The sequence below is a fragment of the Bos javanicus genome, chromosome 8 (assembly GCF_032452875.1).
Source record: "Bos javanicus breed banteng chromosome 8, ARS-OSU_banteng_1.0, whole genome shotgun sequence".
Taxonomy (NCBI): domain Eukaryota; kingdom Metazoa; phylum Chordata; class Mammalia; order Artiodactyla; family Bovidae; genus Bos; species Bos javanicus.
The window spans coordinates 72,228,749-72,251,234 of NC_083875.1; the positions used below are offsets into that span (position 1 = coordinate 72,228,749).

The 22,486-nt window shown below is 38.3% G+C and overlaps 1 protein-coding gene across 5 annotated transcripts in view; it reads left to right on the top strand.

Annotated features, from left to right (window-relative positions):
* The window catches only part of LOC133252880 (disintegrin and metalloproteinase domain-containing protein 28-like), a 125,352-nt gene that overhangs the window by 56,692 nt on the left and 46,174 nt on the right, over positions 1-22,486 (top strand). For 2 of the 5 annotated variants that reach the window (XM_061425862.1, XM_061425860.1), the window contains exons 14-21: positions 433-628; positions 2,786-2,888; positions 5,302-5,461; positions 6,602-6,682; positions 7,490-7,568; positions 18,537-18,645; positions 19,570-19,648; positions 21,240-21,302. In XM_061425862.1, coding sequence (XP_061281846.1) covers positions 433-628; positions 2,786-2,888; positions 5,302-5,461; positions 6,602-6,682; positions 7,490-7,568; positions 18,537-18,645; positions 19,570-19,648; positions 21,240-21,302 — 870 coding nt within the window. Of the gene's footprint in view, positions 1-432; positions 629-1,807; positions 1,877-2,785; positions 2,889-5,301; positions 5,462-6,601; positions 6,683-7,489; positions 7,569-18,536; positions 18,646-19,569; positions 19,649-21,239; positions 21,303-22,486 lie in introns of those variants that run through there. The other 3 variants (XM_061425863.1, XM_061425861.1, XR_009738116.1) reach the window with 2 other exon arrangements.

A 22,486-nucleotide genomic window follows, 5' to 3' on the forward strand; every position in this document is an offset into this window, starting at 1 on the left:
CTTCGAAGCTTATCTTCCTTATTACAAAAGATTCACTTCACCAGTAAATTTCTGGAGCTGCAGATTTAAATCTCCTTGAAAATCTTGCGAAAGATGCGTTTAACAAAGGGAGAGGTAACTTCCTTATTTGCATCTATTATATTGCTGGGTGTTCTAAAGTATTTTTTCGTTGTTATTTTTGTAGCAGTTGCTCTACAAATTCAGAAGTATTGATTGCTTTAACAACTCAGGGCTTGGCCAAAGTCAGTAGAAGTGACATTATAGGAGATGGTTTTGGCTTATACAATACAAATGTAAACTAAAAATAGAACAATGCCTCTAGGTACACATTGCTAATTAACGGCCACAGGGAAAATATAATTTGCATCAATTTGAGATATTATGGTAGGTCAGGTGGGAAAAGTCCATGTCTACGGTTTTATTTCCCTACAGTTAAAAAAGGCTGGTGAGGTGTGCAGACCAGCAAAAGATGAGTGTGACCTGCCTGAAATGTGTGATGGCAAATCTACTCTTTGCCCCAGTGATCGATACCAAATCAATGGCTTCCCTTGCCAGAATGGGAAGGGCTACTGCCGGATGGGAACGTGCCCCACCCTGGAGAAGCAGTGCACTGACCTCTGGGGACCAGGTACGAGGACAAGCCCAGTGTCACTGGCATGTCTGCCTCTCTCCATGGAAAACTATATCATTCCAAGTGAGAGCGTTTCATCATGGCTGAAGTAGCCTTCTGTCCCATTCGTCCTTCCGTTATGGTTTCCTTTGCTGTGCAGAAGCTTTTATGTTTAATTAGGTTTCATTTGTCTATTTTGTTTCTATTTTCATCACCCTAAGAGGTGGGTCAAAAAAGATCTTGTGATTTATGTCAAAGTGTGAACTGCCTGTATTTTTCTTTAAGAGTTTTATAGCATCTGGCCTTACATTCAGGTCTTTAATCCATTTTGAGTTTATTTTTGTGTGTGGTGTTAGTAAGCATTCTAATTTCATTCTTTTGCATGTAGCTGTCCAGTTTTCCCCGCACTACTTATTGAAGAGACTGTCTTTTCTCCACTGTATATTCTTACCTCTTTGATCACAGATTAGGTGACCATAGGCATGTGAGTTTATCTCTGGACTTTCTATTCTGTTCCATTGATTAATCTTTTGTTCTGATCTTTTGCTGTGAGTGTATAAGTATGCAAGATTTCTGTGTATTAATTTTGAATCCTGCAACTTTACCAAATTCATTGATGAGCTCTGCTGCTAAGTTGCTTCAGTCGTGTCCGACTCTGTGTGATTCCAGAGACGGCAGCTCACCAGGCTCCCCCGTCCCTGGGATTCTCCAGGCAAGAACACTGGAGTGGCTTGCCATTTCCTTCTCCAATGCATGAAAGTGAAAAGTGAAAATGAAGTCGCTCAGTCGTGTCTGACTCCTAGTGACCCCATGGACTGCAGCCTACCAGGCTCCTCCGTCCATGGGATTTTCCAGGCAAGAGTACTGGAGTGGGGTGCCATTGCCTTCTCCATGATGAGCTCTAGTAGTTTTCAAATTCATTGATGAGCTCAAATTCATTAATGAGTAGTTTTATGGTAGGATCTTTAAGATTTTCTGTATAGCATCATGTCATCTGCAAACAGTGACAGTTTTTTGTATTTCTTTCCATTATGGTTTATTACAGGATATTGAATGTAGTTCCCTGAGCTATACGATGGGACCTTATTTCTTACCCATCCTATAATCGTTTGTATCTGCTAGTTCTAGACTCCATTGGCTTTTTATTATTTTTAACAATATTGTTGTTTTTTCAAAGGCTGGATTCATATTTTCCAGGTCTTCCTTATTGATTTCCAAAATGGGGGAGAGAGAAGGAGTAGAGGCATTAGAAAAAGAAGGATAGAGGTATTTGACTCAATAGAACTTGATTTGAAGTCTGATTTTTCATCTCTCTTTGTGGCTTTAACCAATACCACCCTCTGTACCTTTATTAACAAAATGAGAATGATAATAAGAATGGGTAATATTTATACACCATGTTCTACTGACCAGGCACTCTTCTCAGTGGCTCACATAGATTAACTCATTTAATCTTCTTCATAGTGGACTTCCTTGGTGGTCCAATGGTTAAGACTCTGTCTTCCAATGCAGAGGGTGTGGGTTCAATCCTTGGTAGGGGAACTAAGATCCCACATGACTCCAGGTATGGTCAAACATTTAAATAAATAAAGTTTGTTTTTTAAAAAAAACATAATCCTAAAAACTTAAAAAAAATAATCCTCAAAATAACATTATGAGGGTATACTATCATACAGTCATCATTTTTACACAGAGCAAATTGAAAGTTTAAGGCAATTAACCATATCACACAGCTGTTAACCACTGATTGCCCATCTGATGAAGACTGCATGAGAAATTAAACTTGTGATGCACATTACTTCCTGGCAGAGTAGACGTCTGACTAAGCATAGGGTGTACCTGTCACATGTGTACCCTCCAACAGGACAGCATTCCAGTATCTGCCTGTGGGCTGCTGCTAGGATAACTATGGCTCTTCTAGCTAAGTCTTCAATCTTACATATGTTTCCAAATATTTAGATAGTCCTCATTCAAAAATAGGCCATCCAAAAGATTTTTTTAACTCCAGACATCTCTCTTGATATCATATCAAAGCAAACTATATTTCCAAGAAGAGGTATGATGCTAAAATCATGTTCTTCATGCTGGCTTTCTGTTTCATGAATCCTTTGTAGCACAGAACTACTTACCTCTCTTCTTTCCATCTATGACCTTACTGACCTTGTTTGATCCCAGGAGCCCAGGTTGCAGATAAGTCATGTTTTAGACGAAATGAAGATGGGTCAACTTATGGATACTGTCGAAAAGTGAACAACACACACATTCCCTGTAAAGCAAAGTAAGTGACCTTGCTATTTGAAGTTCCTGCTCATTTTCACACATGCTGATTTATCTCATTTAAAGAGAAAGTAATTTGGACATCATTTATTTGATAAACATTCATTGAGTGACTATTACTTGCTTTATTTTAGGCTAGGCACTGAGTTAAAAAGGTAAATAGGGAATGATTCCCATTTTTCAGTTTCTCATAATGCATGCTTCAAAGGACACCAAGTATAGCTGTTGTTAAATAGAATGAATGTTTGAGAAGGAACATACCAGAGTAAATGGGCCTCGTTGGAAATGTATACACTTATTCTCCAGTATGCTTCAGATGCTTTTCCATCTACTGCATTTCATGATGATTCTATGGTAGAAATACTTATCTTCTCAGAGGAATAAGCAACACAATGATTGTACAGTTGTTTGTTTGTTTGTTTGTTTTTAACTTGCCATGGCATTCCATAAAGAAAAAATACAGTGAGGGAAAAGATTGACAATTGACCTAAAGAATTTGTTTTCCATAAAAAAATTGATAGTCTGAAAAAAGAAAAGATAAAACTCTGTAATCAATGAACTTGAGATTTTTCTATATATTTCCCTTGGATTCTACAGTTCTAAGATGATTTTTAAAAATTAAATGATAATAGGTGAAATACCTGTTCCAAACTTTGCATGTGCATACTAATGTGTAACAAGACACTGAATGAAAAAGATCAGCATTTCTCCAAGTTTTTTTTTCTGTTGAAATAACACTAATTTTTCTCAAAGATAGTTATTACCAAACTATTTTGGACAGAAGATCATCTCTTGGGGAGTCTGAACCTCACAGATGGTCATGCCTTGTGGGCTCTCCTTCATAGGAAATCAGGGGAGAATATATTAATAAAAAGCTATATGTGTGTGGGAGTAGGGTGAGTGGGTAGCAATATTTAGTATGAGAAGTTGTGATAGGGAAAAAAGGCTAGGATAGTTCCATCTTTCCTCTGTAAAGTGTACACACACCCTTGTCCTGTGTAAATGCTTGTGTGAATACTGGATAATTTCTGCAACCAAAGACATAAGCACTTCATTTCTTCCCACAGCCTGGCTTTCTGATCACTTGTTAATAATTTTTGCTTGTAGTGAGAAATAAGCCTGAAATTCCCTGGGTCCTAGAGCCTTCCTAGGGCTTCCTTGGTGGCTCAGAGGATGAAAAGGCTGCCTGTGATGCAGGAGACCTGGGTTGATCCCCTGGAGAAGGAAATGGCAACCCACTCCAGTATTCTTGCCTGGAGAATTCCATGGATAGAGAAAATTGGCAGGCTACATACAGTCCATGGGGTCATGGAGTCAGATATGACTGAGCAGCTTTCACCTTTATAGAGCCCTCTTCTTAAAGCCCTACCTAAGTGATTCAAGAAAAATACCATCTCAAGTCTGGAAAGAATGCATGCCTTTCTCTGCTCCTCAGTGGTATTTTTTCTAAAAGCCACCAGAGTAATCAGAAGAATCTGATTCTAACACTCTCAGAAGACTTTTTTCACAACTTTCCTCTAAATTTTGCATAAAAGCAATTGATTCCAATATTGTTGGCATTGACTTTCTTCCCCTTGCTAGTGAATGCAAGGCTTTAGTGATCCTCTGGCAGTTTCATCTGAATTTGCAGGGGTTCTTTCAGGAACCCACATGATGCCTTAGAGTGTCATCCAAGGCTCAGCCTTATACTGATACAACTATAGTCAAGAGAATTATTCTGCTGCGATTCATGCAATAAATGACCTTAGCTGAAACAAGACAGAAACTGACTTCCTAGGTGCCCTCCTTGATGTTAAGAACTGATGTTGAAGCTGAAGCTCCAATACTTTGGTCACCTGATGCAAAGAACTGACTCACTGGAAAAAACCCTGATGCTGGAAAGATGGAAGGCAAAAGGGAAAGGGGAAGCAGAGGGTGAGATGGTTGAATAGAATCACCAACTCAGTGGACATGAATTTGAGCAAATGTGGGAGATAGTGAAGGAGAGGGGAACCTAGTGTGCTGCAGTCCATGGGGTCCCGAAGAGGCAGACACAACTTAGTGACTAAACATCAGCAACAACACATACCCTCCCATAAGGCCACATTCAAGAATCTGAAGTTAGGGTTCTGCATCCTTCCCACTGGCCAGAATTTAGGTTACTGGCCAAAGTTAGGGAATCTGGGAGACAAGGGTTTTGTTGTTGTTGTTTGTTTGTTTTTTTAGCAACACCTGGCCTTGAAAAGCATTGAATATGGTGGTTCTGTTACTTAACAATAAGGGGAAAACTGGTATAATGGAGAACTAGGAGTCTCGGCCTTAGGGAAAAATACCATTAGTTAAATATGGATAGTCCAGGAGGTGATTTATATTTGTATAAAACTCCAGTTTGGATCCTGGTGTTTCAACTGCAGCAAATTTTGGCTTTTCCTCAGAGATGCCACGTGTGGGAAGTTGTTCTGTAATGGTGGCTCAGATTATCTGCCCTGGAAAGGACGAATAGTCACAATCCTGACTTGTAGACTATTTGATCCTGAAGACAGCAGTGAAGAAATTGGCATGGTAATCAATGGAACCAAATGTGGAGATAAGAAGGTGAGTTGAAATTGCAGCTTTTACTCAGAATGTTCTTTCTGTTTGTTTTTTTGTTTTGTTTATTTTCTTCTCAGGGCCCCACTGTGTTTCATGAAGCACCATTTTCAAAGTAATGTTTATGCCATTCATGTATACATGACTGTGTTCTTCCCTTCAGTATTATTTAATAAGTACCTATTATGTGCTTAGCACTAGGGTGTTAAATTTGGGCAAGTTTTATTGCCCCTAAATTGGTAGGTTCTCAGCAAATGATAGCCACTGATAATAATAAATATAATCATAACAATACTACTTATTTTTACACACATTTTTATTTTAATCTTAGAGATGATATGATATTAACATGTTTTCCATAGATTTTTGCTTGGAATGAGTACCTTGTATCATGTGCAATGCTTACTTAGCTCAGTGCTACATATCAGTCTATAGACTTGAACTAAAGAAGTGGATTAAGGGAATAATCCATGAGGAATGAAGTAAGGAAATTTTCTTTAGAGAAGACTTCCTAAATATTTTATTACAAAAATTACCTAGATTCCATCTTCCTATTTTCAAAAGGGTGTTGTGATTTCTCTAATAAAAAGCAAGTTTAATAACAATGTGTGCGTGCATACTTAGTTGCTTCAGGCTTTTCCAATTCTTTGTGACCCTGTGGACTGCAGCCTGCCAGGCTCCTCTGTCCATGGGATTTCCCAGGCAAGAATACTGGAGTGGGTTGCCATTTCCTCCTCTAGGGGATCTTCCAGATCGAGGGACTGAACCCACATCTCCTGCATCTCCTGCATTGCAGGCAGGTTCTTTATCCACTGAGCCACCTGGGAAGCTCTTTATAGCATTGAAGTGAAGTGAAGGGAAGTCACTCAGTCATGTTCGACTCTTTGTGACCCCATGGACTGTAGCCTGCCAGGCTCCTCTGTCTATGGGATTTTCCAGGCAAGAGTCCTGGAGTGGATTGCCATTTCCTTCTCCAGGGAATCTTCCCAATCCAGGGATCGAACCCGAGTCTCCCACATTGTAGACAGACGCTTTACTGTCTGAGCCGCTAAAAATAAAAGATTAACTCCTGAAGAGTCAACAGTTTGCATAAGTGATATCTTTGGACATTCATATCAGTTTTTTGTTTTTTCACATCACTTTCAGGTTTGCATTAATGCAGAATGTGTGGATATGGAAAGAACTTACAAATCAGCAAATTGCTCCTCTAAGTGCAAAGGACACGCTGTAAGTAAGTCTTGACAGTGTTTCCCAAAGCTTGCTGAATCTTATGTCATTTTAGGTCAGACAGTTTGGGTGATGTTAATGTAGTGTTTCAGTGTTGAATGATTAAAACAATTAAGTTTATCCAACTCTTCAGTACTTTGATTCAATGAAAACTTCCTTCAAAGAACCTGATACTGAAATTCCTGTTTTTTTTTTTTAACTTTGTATTTTGTATTGGCATATAGCCAATTAAACAAATGATGTTGTGATAGTTTCAGGCAAATATCAAAGGGACTTGGTCACAAACACACACACACACACACACACACACATATCCATTCTCCCCCAAACTCCCCTCCCATCCAGCCTGCCGCATAACACTGAGCAGAGTTTCCTATGCTGTAAGTAGGTCTTTGTTGGTTATCCATTTTAAATATAGCAATGTATAAATGTCCATCCCAAATTCCCTAACTATCCCTTCCCCCCCAACGACCATAATTTCATTCTCTAAGTCTGTGAGTCTCTTTCTGTTTTGTTAAGTTCATTTTTATCAATTCTTTTAGATTCCACATATAAGTATGTCATATGATATTTCTCCTTCTCTGCCTGACTTACTTCACTCAAGATGACATTTCTCTAATTTCATCCATGTTGCTGCAGATGGCATTATGAAATTCCTATTATTGATGTTTAAAATATGTAGGTAGTTGAAAGGCTGCAGAGCAGGGGTTATTCTTTTTTTTTGAAATGTACTTAATTATGGATGAATAAGCCCTTGTGTTGAGCATTAGTTCAGTGAGAAAACTAACAGAACCATTGCTCCTCTAGGTGTGTGACCATGAGCTCAAGTGTCAGTGTAAAGAAGGATGGGCCCCTCCTGACTGCTCTGATTCTTCCACGATCTTCAGTACGTAACATTACATGCCTAACTTGAGAAAATTGCTCACCTCTTCCAAGCGTTTATTTCCTATTATGTTAGATTCCATGCCTTTTTCTCTTTCTTCTTGTAATTCCTGTTCTGTAGGGAATGAATTCATGATATTAATCTCCAAAGTCTCTCATCCAACTTTTAAATCATATTTCCCACCTTATGTTTTTATATTTTACCAAAAAAATTCTTGAAATTTTATATTTGTCATTTCATTCTAATTTTCTGAGTTTTCTTGCTTTACAATTGTCCCATTTTCCTAACAGTCTTGACTGAATGTATACTAGGTTTAATATCCTCATAAAACTCTCTAAGAATATGACTTATTATTTTTGCAGGTTCAGTCTCTTCTCCAGATTACCTCTATTTCTTTTGAGTTGAACTTTTTTTTTTTCACTCTATCTTCTCTTATATTGCACGGTGCTATTTTTCTTCAGGATATATGATCCTTCATTGAATGTGGGATTCAGTTCACTTCAGTTCAGTTCAGTCACTCAGTCATGTCCGACTCTTTGTGATCCCATGAATCGCAGAACGCCAGGCCTCCCTGTCCATCACCATCTCCTGGAGTTCACTCAGACTCACATCCATTGAGTCGGTGATGCCATCCAGCCATCTCATCCTCTGTCGTCCCCTTCTCCTCCTGCCCCCAATTCCTCCCAGCATCAGAGTCTTTTCCAGTGAGTCAACTCTCATTGGAGGTGGCCAAAGTACTGGAGTTTCAGCTTTACCATCATTCCTTCTAAAGAACACCCAGGGCTGATCTCCTTCAGAATGGACTGGTTGGATCTCCTTGCAGTCCAAGGGACTCTCAAGAGTCTTCTCCAACACCACAGTTCAAAAGCTTCAATTCTTCGGCACTCAGTTTTCTTCACAGTCTAACTCTTACACAAATACATGATCACTGGAAAAACCATAGCCTTGACTAGACGGACCTTTGTTGGCAAAGTAATGTCTCTGCTTTTGAATATGCTATCTAGGTTGGTCATAACTTTCCTTCCAAGGAGTAAGCGTCTTTTAATTTTTTGACTTGAATCAGCTCACAGGGGTTTTCTTGGCATGTGTGCATGCTTGTTGGACCTTAACTCTCCTGATGGGAGATCTGCCTGAGAGCTCTGTCAGTAGGCAGATCTTCCTATAGACCTCAGACCTTCTCTGTAGAAACAGCCAGAGTAGAGAGCCTCACCTCCAGTTGCCATGGTGATGAATACTCTGCCCTGAGGACAGAGCTCTTCATTACATTTACTTTTAGAAACAGCTGCTCTTCCTCAGGACCCCTTCCTATTGCTTTATAACCTTTAAGCGGTTTGGCATAAATAGAATTGTTATATTTTAGCAACTCTTGTGGGTCAGTAGTGATAACACATTGAAATTTTCATTTAAATTCTTTTTATAGCTAGTAATAATGATAGAATCTTTTCTTAATTTTTTTGGCCATTGGTATTTTCTCTTTTACGAAATATTTGTTCATGCCATTTTGTGTATTTTTCTATTGGGTATCTCCCCGACCCCCTATTAACTTGTTTAATTTTAATATACTCGATATAAGCTATTTTTCAGTTATACATGCTGCAAATAGCTCCCTTCATTGTGTTTTCTCACTCTTTGTGATGTCATGTGATTAAAGAAGCTTTTAATTGTAATGTAGTCAATTTCTTTATCATTTCCTTGATGATTGGTTTTCCTTTTTGTGTCCTTTTTAAGGAATTTTTTTCTATCTTGAAGTTATGAATGTATATATGATCTTCTGAAAAGGATTATTTTATTGCTTTTTCAAATTTAAATCTATAGTGTATCTGGAATTATTTTGTTTATGATACAAGTGTTCAATTTCACTTTTATCCCAGATAGACACTCAATTGTCACACCATCATTTATGTAATAGATCTGTGCTGTGCTAAATCATTTCAGTAGTGTGATCTCTCTGTGATCCCATGGACTGTAACCCACCAGGCTCCTCTGTCCATGGGATTCTCCAGGCAAGAATACTGGAGTGGGTTGTCATGCCCTTTTCCAGAGGATCTTCCTGACCCAGGAATCAATCCCTTGTCTCTTGTGTCTCCTGAACTGGCAAGTGGGTTCTTTACCACTAGCACCACCTGGGAAGCCCATGTAATAGATCACCCTTCCTTAATGCTTTATAGTACCAATTTTCCAACAAAGCACATGTGTCTGCATGTGTGTCTTTCTGGGATATTTCTACTTTTCTGGGGATTCTATTTGACTATCCATATGCCAGTATAAGGCCTTCATAGGTGACTCAGTGATAAAGAATCCTCCTGCCATTGCAGAAGATGCAGGTTCAGTCCCTGCATTGGGAGGAAATTTCCTCCTCCTGGAAGAGGAAATGACAACTCACTCCAGTATTCTTGCCTGGAGAATCCCAGGGACAGAGGAGCCTGGTAGGCTACAGTCCATGGGGTCACAAAGAGTCTGACATGACTGACCACACACATGCCAGTATAATATTATTTTATTATTGTATATTTAAAATAAGTTTGTTATCTTAGAGGCAGTCCTTTAATTTTGTTCTTCAAGAATGTGTCGGCTATTAGCTTTTGTACTTCCACATATTTTTTACAGTCAGATTTTCAAGTTACACACACAATTCCTGTTGGAATTTAGTTAGTCTAAACTGTATCTATAGATTCACTTGGGGAAGAATGAGCATATATAAAATATTGAATTCCAAACCTAGTACATGAAATAAGTATCCATTTACTTAGCATTCTTTAATTTTGCCAAATAATATTCAATGATTTTCACCATAGAATTTTTATATATAATATATATTAATTGGATTTTTAAGAAACTACCACACAATTGCACTCATCTCACACGCTAGTAAAGTAATGCTCAAAATTCTCCAAGCCAGGCTTCAGCAATAAATAGTGAACCGTGAACTTCCAGTTGTTTAAGCTGGATTTAGGAAAGGCAGAGGAACCAGAGATCAAATTGCCAACATCCGCTGGATCATCAAAAAAGCAAGAGAGTTCCAGAAAAACATCTATTTCTGCTTTATTGAGTATGCCAAAGCCTTTAACTGTGTGGATCACCATAAACTGTGGAAAATTCTGAAAGAGATGGGAATACCAGGCTACCTGACCTGCCTCTTAAGAAACCTATATGCAGGTCAGGAAGCAACAATTAGAACTAGACATGGAACAACAGACTGGTTCCAAATAGGAAAAGGAGTACGTCAAGGCTGTATATTGTCACCCTGCTTATTTAACTTATATGCAGAGTACATCAGAGAAGGTGATGGCACCCCACTCCAGTACTCTCACCTGGAAAATCCCATGGATGGAGGAGCCTGGTAGGCTGCAGCCCATGAGGTCATGAAGAGTTGGACACAACTGAGCGACTGCACTGAACTGAACTGAGAATATAGAACTTCAACTAATTTTTGTATATTTATTTTTATATGAAGCACCTCTGCTAACCTGTTGATAATTTTAGTAACTTATAAATTCTTTTAAATTTTCTACATATTCAATCATACTGTTTGAGAAAAATGACAGTTTTGCTACTTCCTCTTGTACTTTTTTTCCTTGTGCAATGTTGAACAGAAGTAGCAAGAGATAGCAAGCCTCTTTATTTCTTTCCCTATCTTAGGAAAGACTTTCAGTATTTTGCCCTGTTATCTAAAGGTATTCTTTCATATTAGATCCTCTTCATCTGACTAAGAAAATTCACTTCTATTCCTAGTTTGCTAAGAATCATATCAGGTACTTTTTATGTATTGGTTAAGATTTTTAACTCTTTACTCTGTTGGTATTGCAAAATAAATTGATTGATACTTGAACATTTATCTAACTTTGCATTCCTTGCATAAACCCAACATGGAAATATTTAATAGCTCTTATAAATACGCTAGAGCCATGAAGAGATACCCCATGTCCAAGGTAAGAGAAACCCAAGTAAGGCAGTAGGTGTTGCAAGAGGGCATCAGAGGGCAGACAAACTGAAACCATAATCACAGAAAACTAGTCAATCTAATCACACGGACCACAGCCTTGTCTAACTCAATGAAACTAAGCCATGCTGTGTGGGGCCACCCAAGACAGGTGGGTCATGGTGGAGAGGTCTGACAGAATGTGGTCCACTGGAGAAGGGGACGGCAAACCACTTCGTATTCTTGTCTTGAGAACCCCATGAAGAGTATGAAAAGACAAAATGATGGAATACTGAAAGAGGAACTCCCCAGGTCAGTAGGTGTCCAATATGCTACTGGAGATCAGTGGAGAAATAACTCCAGAAAGACTGAAGGGATGGAGCCAAAGCAAAAACAATACCCAGTTGTGGATGTGACTGGTAATAGAAGCAAGGTCCAATGCTGTAAAGAGCAATATTGCATAGGAACCTGGAATGTCAGGTCCATGAATCAAGGCAAATTGGAAGTGGTCAAACAGGAGATGGCAAGAGTGAATGTCGACATTCTAGGAATCAGCGAACTGAAATGGACTGGAATGGGTGAATTTAACTCAGATGACCATTATATCTACTACTGTGGGCAGGAATCCCTTAGAAGAAATGCAGTAGCCATCATGGTCAACAAAAGAGTCCAAAAAGCAGTACTTGGATGCAATCTCAAAAACAACATAATGGTCTGTGTTCGTTTCCAAGGCAAACCATTCAATATCACAGTAATCCAAGTCTATGCTCCAACCAGTAACGCTGAAGAAGCTGAAGTTGAACAGTTCTATGAAGACCTACAAGACCTTTTAGAACTAACACCCAGAAAAGATGTCCTTTTCATTATAGGGGACTGGAATGCAAAAGTAGGAAGTCAAGAAACACCTGGAGTAACAGGCAAATTTGGCCTTGGAATACGGAATAAAGCAGGGCAAAGGTTAACAGAGTTTTGCCAAGAGAACGCACTGGTCATAGCAAACACCCTTTTCCAACAACATGAGAGAAGACTCTACACATGGACATCACCAGATGGTCAACACCAAAATCAGATTGATTATATTCTTTGCAGCCAAAGATGGAGAAGCTCTATACAGTCAGCAAAAACAAGACTGGAGCTGACTGTGGCTCAGATCATGAACTCCTTATTGCCAAATTCAGACTGAAATTGAAGAAAGTAGGGGAAACCACTAGACCATTCAAGTATGACCTAAATCAAATTCCTTATGATTATACAGTGAAAGTGAGAAATAGATTTAAGGGACTAGATCTGAAAGAGTGAGTGCCTGATGAACTGTGGAATGAGGTTCATGACATTATACAGGAGACAGGGATCAAGACCATCCCCATGGAAAAGAAATGCAAAAAAGCAAAATGGCTGTCTGGGGAGGCCTTACAAATAGCTGTGAAAAGAAGAGAAGTGAAAAGCAAAGGAGAAAAGGAAAGATATAAGCATCTGAATGCAGAGTTTCAAAGAATAGCAAGAAGAGATAAGAAAGTCTTCCTCAGCAATCAGTGCAAAGAAATAGAGGAAAACAACAGAATGGGAAAGACTAGGGATCTCTTCAAGAAAATCAGAGATACCAAGGAAATATTTCATGCAAAGATGGGCTTGATAAAGGACAGAAATGGTATGGACCTAACAGAAGCAGAAGATATTAAGAAGAGGTGGCAAGAATACACGGAAGAACTGTACAAAAAAGAGCTTCATGACCCAGATAATCACGATGGTGTGATCACTGACCTAGAGCCAGACATCCTGGAATGTGAAGTCAAGTGGGCCTTAGAAAGCATCACTATGAACAAAGCTAGTGGAGGTGATGGAATTCCAGTTGAGCTATTCCAAATCCTGAAAGATGATGCTGTGAAAGTGCTACACTGATTATGCCAGCACATTTGGAAAACTCAGCAGTGGCCACAGGACTGGAAAAGGTCCGCTTTCATTCCAATCCCAAAGAAAGGCAATGCCAAAAAATGGTCAAACTACTGCACAATTGCATTCATCTCACACGCTAGTAAAGTAATGCTCAAAATTCTCCAAGCCAGGCTTCGGCTATACGTGAACTGTCAACTTCTAGATGTTCAAGCTGGTTTCAGAAATGTTCAAGCTGGTTTCAGAAAAGGCAGAGGAACCAGAGATCAAATTGCCAACATCCGCTGGATCATGGAAAAAGCAAGAGAGTTCCAGAAAAACATCTATTTCTGCTTTATTGACTATGCCAAAGCCTTTGACTGTGTGGATCACAATCAACCGTGGAAAATTCTGAAAGAGATGGGAATACCAGACCACCTGACCTGCCTCTTGAGAAATCTGAATACAGGTCAGGAAGCAATAGTTAGAACTGGACATGGAACAACAGACTGGTTCCAAATAGGAAAAGGAGTGCATCAAGGCTGTGTATTGTCACCCTGTTTATTTAACTTCTATGCAGAGTACATCATGAGAAACACTGGGCTGGAAGAAGCACAAGCTGGAATCAAGATTGCCGGGAGAAATATCAATAACCTCAGATGTACAGATGACACCACCCTTATGGCAGAAAGTGAAGAAAAACTAAAGAGCCTCTTGATGAAAGTGAAACAGGAGAGTGAAAAAGTTGGCTTAAAGCTCAACATTCAGAAAACTAAGATCATGGCATCTGGTCCCATCACTTCATGGGAAATAGATGGGGAAACAGTGGAAACAGTGTCAGACTTTATTTTTTTAGGCTCCAAAATCACTGCAGATGTTGATTGCAGCCATGAAGTTAAAAGATGCTTACTCCTTGGAAGGAAAGTTATGACCAACCTAGATAGCGTATTGAAAAGCAGAGACATTACTTTGCCAACAAAGGTCCGTCTAGTCAAGGCTATGGTTTTTCCAGTGGTCATGTATGGATGTGAGAGTTGGACTGTGAAGGAAGCTGAGCACCAAAGAATTGATGCTTTTGAACTGTGGTGTTGGAGGAGACTCTTGAGAGTCCCTTGGACTGCAAGGAGATCCAACCAGTCCATTCTAAAGGAGATCAGTGCTGAGTGTTCTTTGGAAGGACTGATGCTAAAGCTGAAACTCCAGTACTTTGGCCACCTCATGCAAAGAGTTGACTCACTGGAAAAGACTCTGATGCTGGGAGGGATTGGTGGCAGGAGGAGAAGGGGACAACAGAGGATAAGATGGCTGGATGGCATCACCGACTCAATGGATGTGAGTCTCAGTGAACTCTGGGAGATGGTGATGGACAGGGAGGCCTGGCGTGCTGCGATTCATGGGGTTGCAAAGAGTTGAACATGAGTGAGTGACTGAACTGAACTGAACTGAATAGATACTGATGGGTGATGTTTGCTATTACTTTATGTTCATGGGTTATGCCTATAATTTTCTCATAGTGTCTTTGTAAATCTGAGTACAGGATTATGCTAGTCATTTTAAATAAAATGGAGTGTTCTCATTTATTTAAATTCCCTGGAAAAATTTGTATAAGAATGGAAGACTCTCCTTAAACATCTGGTTAGAACTTGTCAGTAAGCCAAGTGGGCCTAGAGTTCTGAAAAATATTTTAATTAAAGATCCAATGTCTTTAGTAGTTATAAGAATCTTCAGGTTTTTTATATCTTCTTATACAAGTTTTAGTATATTTTACTAGACATTTTCCTCATTCACTTGAATTTCAGTGTTTTGGTTTAAAATTCCTCATAATACTTACTTATCTTTTCAATATCTATAGGATTTGTAGCATGTTTTTTTTTTTTTTATCATTTTTTTTTGTATTACCATAACAAAATTTTAAAACTTTAATTATTCTTTATGGTTTGTTTTTCTTTTTCATACTTTTTTTTTGCTATTTCAAATTCTGCTTTATACAATTCCCTTTCCTTAAGTTTATTTCATCTTAAAATTCTTGAAAGAAATCTTTGCCTCATTACTTTTCAGTTTGTAGCCCATATGGTAACTGATATTTTCATTATCATTTGATTCAAATTATTTTCAATTTTCCATTTGCTTTCTTTGGCCCTTTAAATGTTTAGTTTTATATTTCTTAATGTATATGCATATACAGATTATCTAGCTATTGTTAATGTTATATGCAGCATAATTCCATAGGGATCAGAAAATCTACAGTGTTGAGAATGTGTTGAAATTTATTGACACTTTCTATGACTCAGCATATGCCCATATTGTAGGTGTTCTGTCTGTGCACAAAAAAAATATGTATTATGCAGTTATGTGCAGTGTTTTCCATGTTTTTTAATCCATGTTTGTTAGTTGTGTGTAATATATTAATCATTACTGATATCTTGTTTGTTTGTTGTACCAATTACAGAGCCACAAGTGTTAAAATCCCCACTATAATTGTGAACTCGGCTATCACTTCTGGTTCTATTCAGTTCAGTTCAGTTCAGTCCAGGTACTCAGTTGTGTTCAATTTTTGTGACCCAATGGACTGAAGGCTTCTCTGTTTATCACCAACTCCCAGAGCTTGCTCAAACTCGTGTCCAACGAGTTTGGTGATGCCATCCAACCATCTCACCCTCTGTCATCTCCTTCTCCTCCTGCCCACAATCTTTCCCAGCCTCAGAATCTTTTCCAATGAGTCAGCTCTTTGCATCAGGTAGCCAAAGTATTGGAGCTTCAGCTTCAGCATCAGTCCTTCCAATGAATATTCAGGACTCATTTGCTTTAGGATTGACTGGTTGGATCTCCTTGCAGTCCAAGGGACTCTCAAGAGTCTTCTCTAGCACCACAGTTCAAAAGCATCAATTCTTCAACACTCCACTTTCTTAATGGTCCAACTCTCACATTCATACATGACTACTGAAACAATCATAGCTTTGACTAGACAGACCTTTGTCAGTAAAATAATATCTCTGCTTTTTAGTATGCTGTCTAGGTTTGTCATAGCTTTTCTTCCAAAGAGAAAGCATCTTTTAATTTCATGGCTACAGTCACCACCTGCAGTGATTTTGCAGCCTAAGAAAATTCTGGGTCTATTAATGCATATGTATTTTGAGACCTTGATATCTGCTACAAAAAAGACTTAGAATTGTATGTCTTCCCACTGAATTAATACTCTTGTCATTATGAAATGCTTTTGTGTATCTCTAGTTTTCTTGCCTTTTAAAGTCTACAGATCATGGAGAAAAATATAGCTGTACCATATTTATTTTGGTATATATTGTTTTGGTTTAACTTTTTTCTTACTTTTATTTTCATCCTTTCTTAAACCTCATGTTTTACATCTGCCTCTCATTTTAAAAATACAAATATATTTAAAAATTTTAGATTGATAATACTTTTTTAAAAACCTGGTCCATTTAAATTAAATATAATTACTGATATGCTTGGGTGTATTCTTCCTATCTGGTCTCTTCCTTTTTCTCTTCTTTCTCATCTTATGGGCATCATAAGGATTTTAATCACTCCAGTTTTCTTTTTATTAATTTGGAGATTATGCATTTATTTTGTATTCCTTTAGTGGCCATCATAAAAATTTCCACTTTATTACTTTTAATGTAGACTTTACTTTTTAGAGCAGCTTTTAACTCCACAGGAAAACTGAGTAGAAAGTCCAAAGGTTTCCCATATATCCTGCCCCACACGTGCACAGTCATCCCCACCGCTAACATCCCCCACCAGAGTGCAATGTTTGTTACAGTTACTGAACCTACATGGAGGCATGATTATCACCCAAAGTCTACAGTTTACATTAAGGTTTGGTCTTGGTTTATTTACTCTTCATTCTTTTGTGCATTTCTGGGCTTTCATCCAGAATCATTTTCCTTTCTGTCTTTATGAGTTCCTGCTCTCTCACGCTAAACTAATTTTCTCTCATTCCAGAGTAATTTCCCCCCATTCTTTAGCACTTCTGTGTTTTTAGGAAGCTTTTTTTTTTTTTTTAGTTCAATTTGCTGTTTTTAGTAAGAGAGCTGGTTCAAATTTCCTAGACCTACGTTTCCAGAAATAGAAAAGGCTGTGTTTTTGTTCAGACACTGCCATCTTCAACTATAAAGCTGCTTCCTGTTATAATACTCTCCATTCGTCATGCCCCAGCTTTATCCCTAGACCACGACCTTTCAAATTATGGGTGTCTGTGAAGTACTGCTGAGTTCATTAAAAAAGTTCTGAACATATCTATACTATTTCTAACACAATTACCTTATAATTGTATTTCCTTTGGTTTTTTGAATAGAAATTTTTATGGAAGGTAGAGAGTATTCAGTATTTGAACAATTATTATCTTGCCTAGAATTCTACTTCTGAGGTCTCTACCTTTCTGCATGCATGTGTGTTCACGTTTGTGAGTTTGTCTTGCATTTATGCAAAAAAAAAGTATTCTTATTATTGATTTAGTGATCTCTGTAATGAGAGAGCCGTCAGTAGCTGCTAGCATTGCTCTTCAAACTTGTACCCCTGAGTCCTTGTGGTTTCAGATTATCATGAGAAATTAATACATGAGATAACAAAAGATTAAAGTTGCATTCATTAACTAGACTGTAGATAAAATAGAAAACATCTAATAACCCCCCAAATATAATTCTTATATAAAGCAAATGTCAATAGAACTTTCACTTATGTCGCATCTATCAGTTATCAATTATCCATCTGTTCTCTTTTTTATGTCTCAGCTTCTTATTTGCTCCTGAGAAGAATAGGATTTCAAAACTTCAGGTTATTTTTACTTGCTTTATTCCACGGTTGAATTTTTAAAAATGTTTCTTTCCTCTTCTGCCATCCCCCTTACTTCATATACTTTCTGATTTTCCAGCCTTTTGTTTTCAATTTATTCCTTCTAAGAATTCTCAGTTATTTTGATGCTTTACCAATCTCATGTAAAATGTTCTGCATAGATATCCTCTTTAGCCCCTTTATGTAAATAACATTATGATAATCATTATCAAGATACATTTTCATTTTACTGGTTATGAGAGATTTTCCAGGAAACACATGTTCTTTGGAAAAAGGATCGATGACGTTTGTGATAAAGAAATCAGGACCAGTGTGATGTGTATTTGTGAACTGATCATATTTTCATGAGGCCCTTGTTCTCTTTGTTGCAGACTTCTCCATTGTGGTTGGGGTGCTGCTCCCTGTGGCTGTCATATTTGTGATGGTTGCTATAGTAATCCGATGCCGAAGCTCCAGAGAAAAGCAGAAGTTAGTCCAGAGGTAGGCCCTGCTTTGGGGACAGCTAATTCACTCTAAATGTAAGGACCCAAATTATCAAATTTCATTTCATTTTAGTTTGCTTCAAATACTCAGAAATAAGTACAGATACATTTTTCTTAGAGCAGATGCTTGGTATTCTGTTTATTGGGGCCTGCTTTTTTTCTTCTGTTCATCACTGTTTATAATTCATAAGAAGAAGAACTCTCATTATTAAAGATTTTAACATCATTATACAAATATAGTCTTTAAAATGTATTGATGACAGCTTTATGGCAAGTACCTTGCTTAGCCCTTTTGCATATATTATGTCACTTAATCTTCATAAGAACATTTAATTTTCACAAGGAAATAAGATTTAAATATTAGTATTTCCACTTTATAGATGAAAAGGTATTATATATTTATCCTCACAACAATCCTGCAAGGTTAGGGACTTCACATTTTTACTGATGTGGAAACAGAAGCTCAGGGAGGTAAGCAAGCATGTTTAAAGTCTTACAACCTAAGTAATGAAATCTAGATTTGCATCTACATCAGTCAGTCTTTCAAACATAATCTTGACACTACAGTATCTTTCCAGCATTTTCAAAAGACTGACTTATTCACTAGAATGGGCTTCTGATAAATATTGAATGAATAAAATAAATCTTTATTTATTTAAAAGACATAATTTAGATAAAAGTTGGACTCAAGACCATCATTATTAGATATCATGGTTCGGTAGAGAATCGAAAAGAAAATCAGTGGTGATGATTATGAATTACAGAAAAAGGAAACCCAGAGGATGTCCTAGGGAGCAGATGAAAAGCCCATCAGTTACCAAGGACACATAAGGGCAAAGGAAACGAACAGACTTCTCTCAAATCTCCCTCTTGTGGTGAAGACACTGCTAAGTCACTGTGAATGCTATGCTTTTACATACAGGCCACTGTCTACCACTGATGCCGGCCTACACAATCAGAAGAGGAAACCACAGATGGCCAAGACTGTTCAACCCCAAGAGGTGAACCATAGTCTGTAGTGTGTTTTCTGTGGACCCCAGCTTATGATCCTCTCTCTCTCTTTAGTTGTCATTTCTACTCAGCAATGTTTTACAAATCTATTTCACTAGTATGTAGTACTAGTATGTAGCAAGGACTGCAAGCTTTGTAACTACACATTTAGAAAGTTCGCCTTTGCCTTTTGTTAAATGCAAAAGACTCTCTAAAATGTAGAGGCTGCTTTGCTGTGGTTTACAAAAGGCAACGAGAATAAAGAAAAAAAAGAAAGGTAGATGCCAGCTTCCTCTCCCTCCCTTTGTCTCTCTCTGTGTGATTCTAGGTTGACTCCTTATTCCTTTTGCAATATCCTGATAATGAAAATAATATGCATACTTATGGGCTTCCCAGGTGGTTCTAGTGGTAAAGAATCTGCCTGCCAATGCAGGAGACACCAGACAAGGTTTTGATCCCTGGGTCAGGAAGATCCCCTGCAAGAGGGCATGGCAACCCACTTCAGTATTCTTGCCTGGAGAATCCCATGGACAGAAGACCCTGGCAGGCAACAGTTCAAAGAGTTGGACATGACTTAGCGACTATAACAGCAACAACATGTAGGCTTTATGACAATACATGCAATATGTATAATCTTTAATGCCCTAGTTGTGTCCTGTAAGTTTAGAAATTTAGATAGCAATTGATTAATGATAATGACATTGATAACAATGTTTTTGATGGAAACATAACCATCTCTGATAGCTTTGTACCCAGCAGAGTGCAGAGATTGGGTCACTATGATTGTCCCTCCAGTTTCTCGGTGCCATCTTAGTTCTGAGCTCACATTATCAGAAAGGTGCTTATTTGGAAGCTGAAATTAGGAAACTTATTATTTCATTTTTTAAAATTTATTTATTTTTTATCAAATGAAAGATTCTTTAAATTCTATAGTGCTTTACAATTTTCAAAGTTTAATATAACTATTTTATGGACATATGATGAACATAGCTTTCTACGTCTGTTGGCATTGAGTTTATTTCTGAACTGTATGTACACACCTAAATGGAAGCAGTAAACATATGTGCATGCATGCTGAGTCACTTTTGTCATGTCTGACTCTTTGTGACTTCATGGACCATAGTCTGTTGGGCTCCTCTGTCCATGGGATTCTCCAGGCAAGAATACTGGAAGGGGTTGCCATGCCCTCTTCCAGGGGATCTTCCCAACTGAGGGACTGAACATGCATCTCTTGCATCTCCTTCGTTGGCAGGCAGGTTCTTTACCCTAGCACCACCTGAGAAGACTCGGGAAGCCCGTATGTAAATACTCAGGTTTAGATTATTCCTAGTTTTCTATATCTGAAAAGGATTTAGTGAAAGTCACTCAGTTGTGTCCTACTCTTTGTGACCCCATGGACTATACAGTCTATGGAATTCTCCAGGCCAGAACACTGGAGTGGGTACCCCTTCCCCCGGGGACCTTTCCAACCCAGGGATCAAACCAGAGTTTCCCACGTTGCAGGTGGATTCTTTACCAGCTGAGCCACATAAGCCTTTCTTTTAAGCACACCTATTTTCAAGGCCCCATTTTTTAATTTTTTTTTTTTTACCTTCTTGCTAGCTACCTACAAATCCAAGTTTTCCTCCACCACTTATTTCTACATCTGTATCATCCTCTTTTCTTGTAAGTATCAGATGGTCACTGGCAATGTTTGAAAGAACTCTGTGCCCAATGTGAATGATGTCTTCCAAACTCTGGGTTCCATTTTAGGATACTCTACACTAACTTGAAAGATTGTAGCCCAAAGGAATATTGGAGAAAGCAAGGCCTCCTCACTATCTATAAATTAGTATGGCTATTATTTTTGATTGTTAAAAATAGTTCTGTTATATAATTGTTAAAAAGGGATATATGGTTCTGCTGTAGAAGATGAATTGTCTCCTTCAAAGAATAGTCTCTAGATGCATAGTTTGGAGGACATTAAATTGTGTTATAAATTAGATTTTACTTCCTTATTCTAGATAGAATAAGGCCTCTACTACTCACAGTTTTCTAGAGGAGGAAGTGTATGAAAAAGAGTCCATAAAGGGAAATCCAGAATAAAAGCCAAAACCCATGAAGAGGTAGAGTCATTCACTCAACTGGATCCTGAGAATCTTGCCTCCTACTTGGTACTCTATTGTGAGTAAATGAGAAAGAACTAAAATTTAAGGTCATTTTTTCAATGATTTTTACATTTTTGCTGGGAAAGCAAGTCATATACATATGCAGCACCTGTGCTGTGTGTACTCAGTTGCTCAGTCATGTCTGACTCTTTGTGACCCTCTGTCCATGGGGATTCTCCAGGCAAGAATACTGAGCTGGGTTACCATGCCCTCCTCCAGGGTATCTTCCTGACTCAGAGACTGAACCCAGGTCTCCCACATTGCAGGTGGATTCTTTACTGCCACTAGGGAAGCCCATGGAACGCCTCATATGTGATGGGTGCCAAAGTAGATGATACTACAGAGAAAAGTATGGTGAAGGGATAAGGAACAGGGTACAAATGGTACAGTAAGAGGAAAATGACTAAGTGGGGAATCTGTACTGGACCCTGAGAGTCAGGTAGAAATTAAGTGGCCGAGACTTCCCTAGTGGTCCAGTGGTTGGGACTTCATCTTCCAATGTGGGGATATAGGTTCAGTCCCTGATTGGGGTCCTAGGATCCCACATGCTTCATGACCAAAGAACCAAAACATTAAAAAAAAAAAAAAAAACAGAAGCAATATTGTAACAAATTCAGTAGTCTCTAAAAATGGTCCACATCAAAAAAAATCTTTTAAAAAAGTAAGTGACAAGGAGGTAAGGAATGACTGAAATAAGGAAAT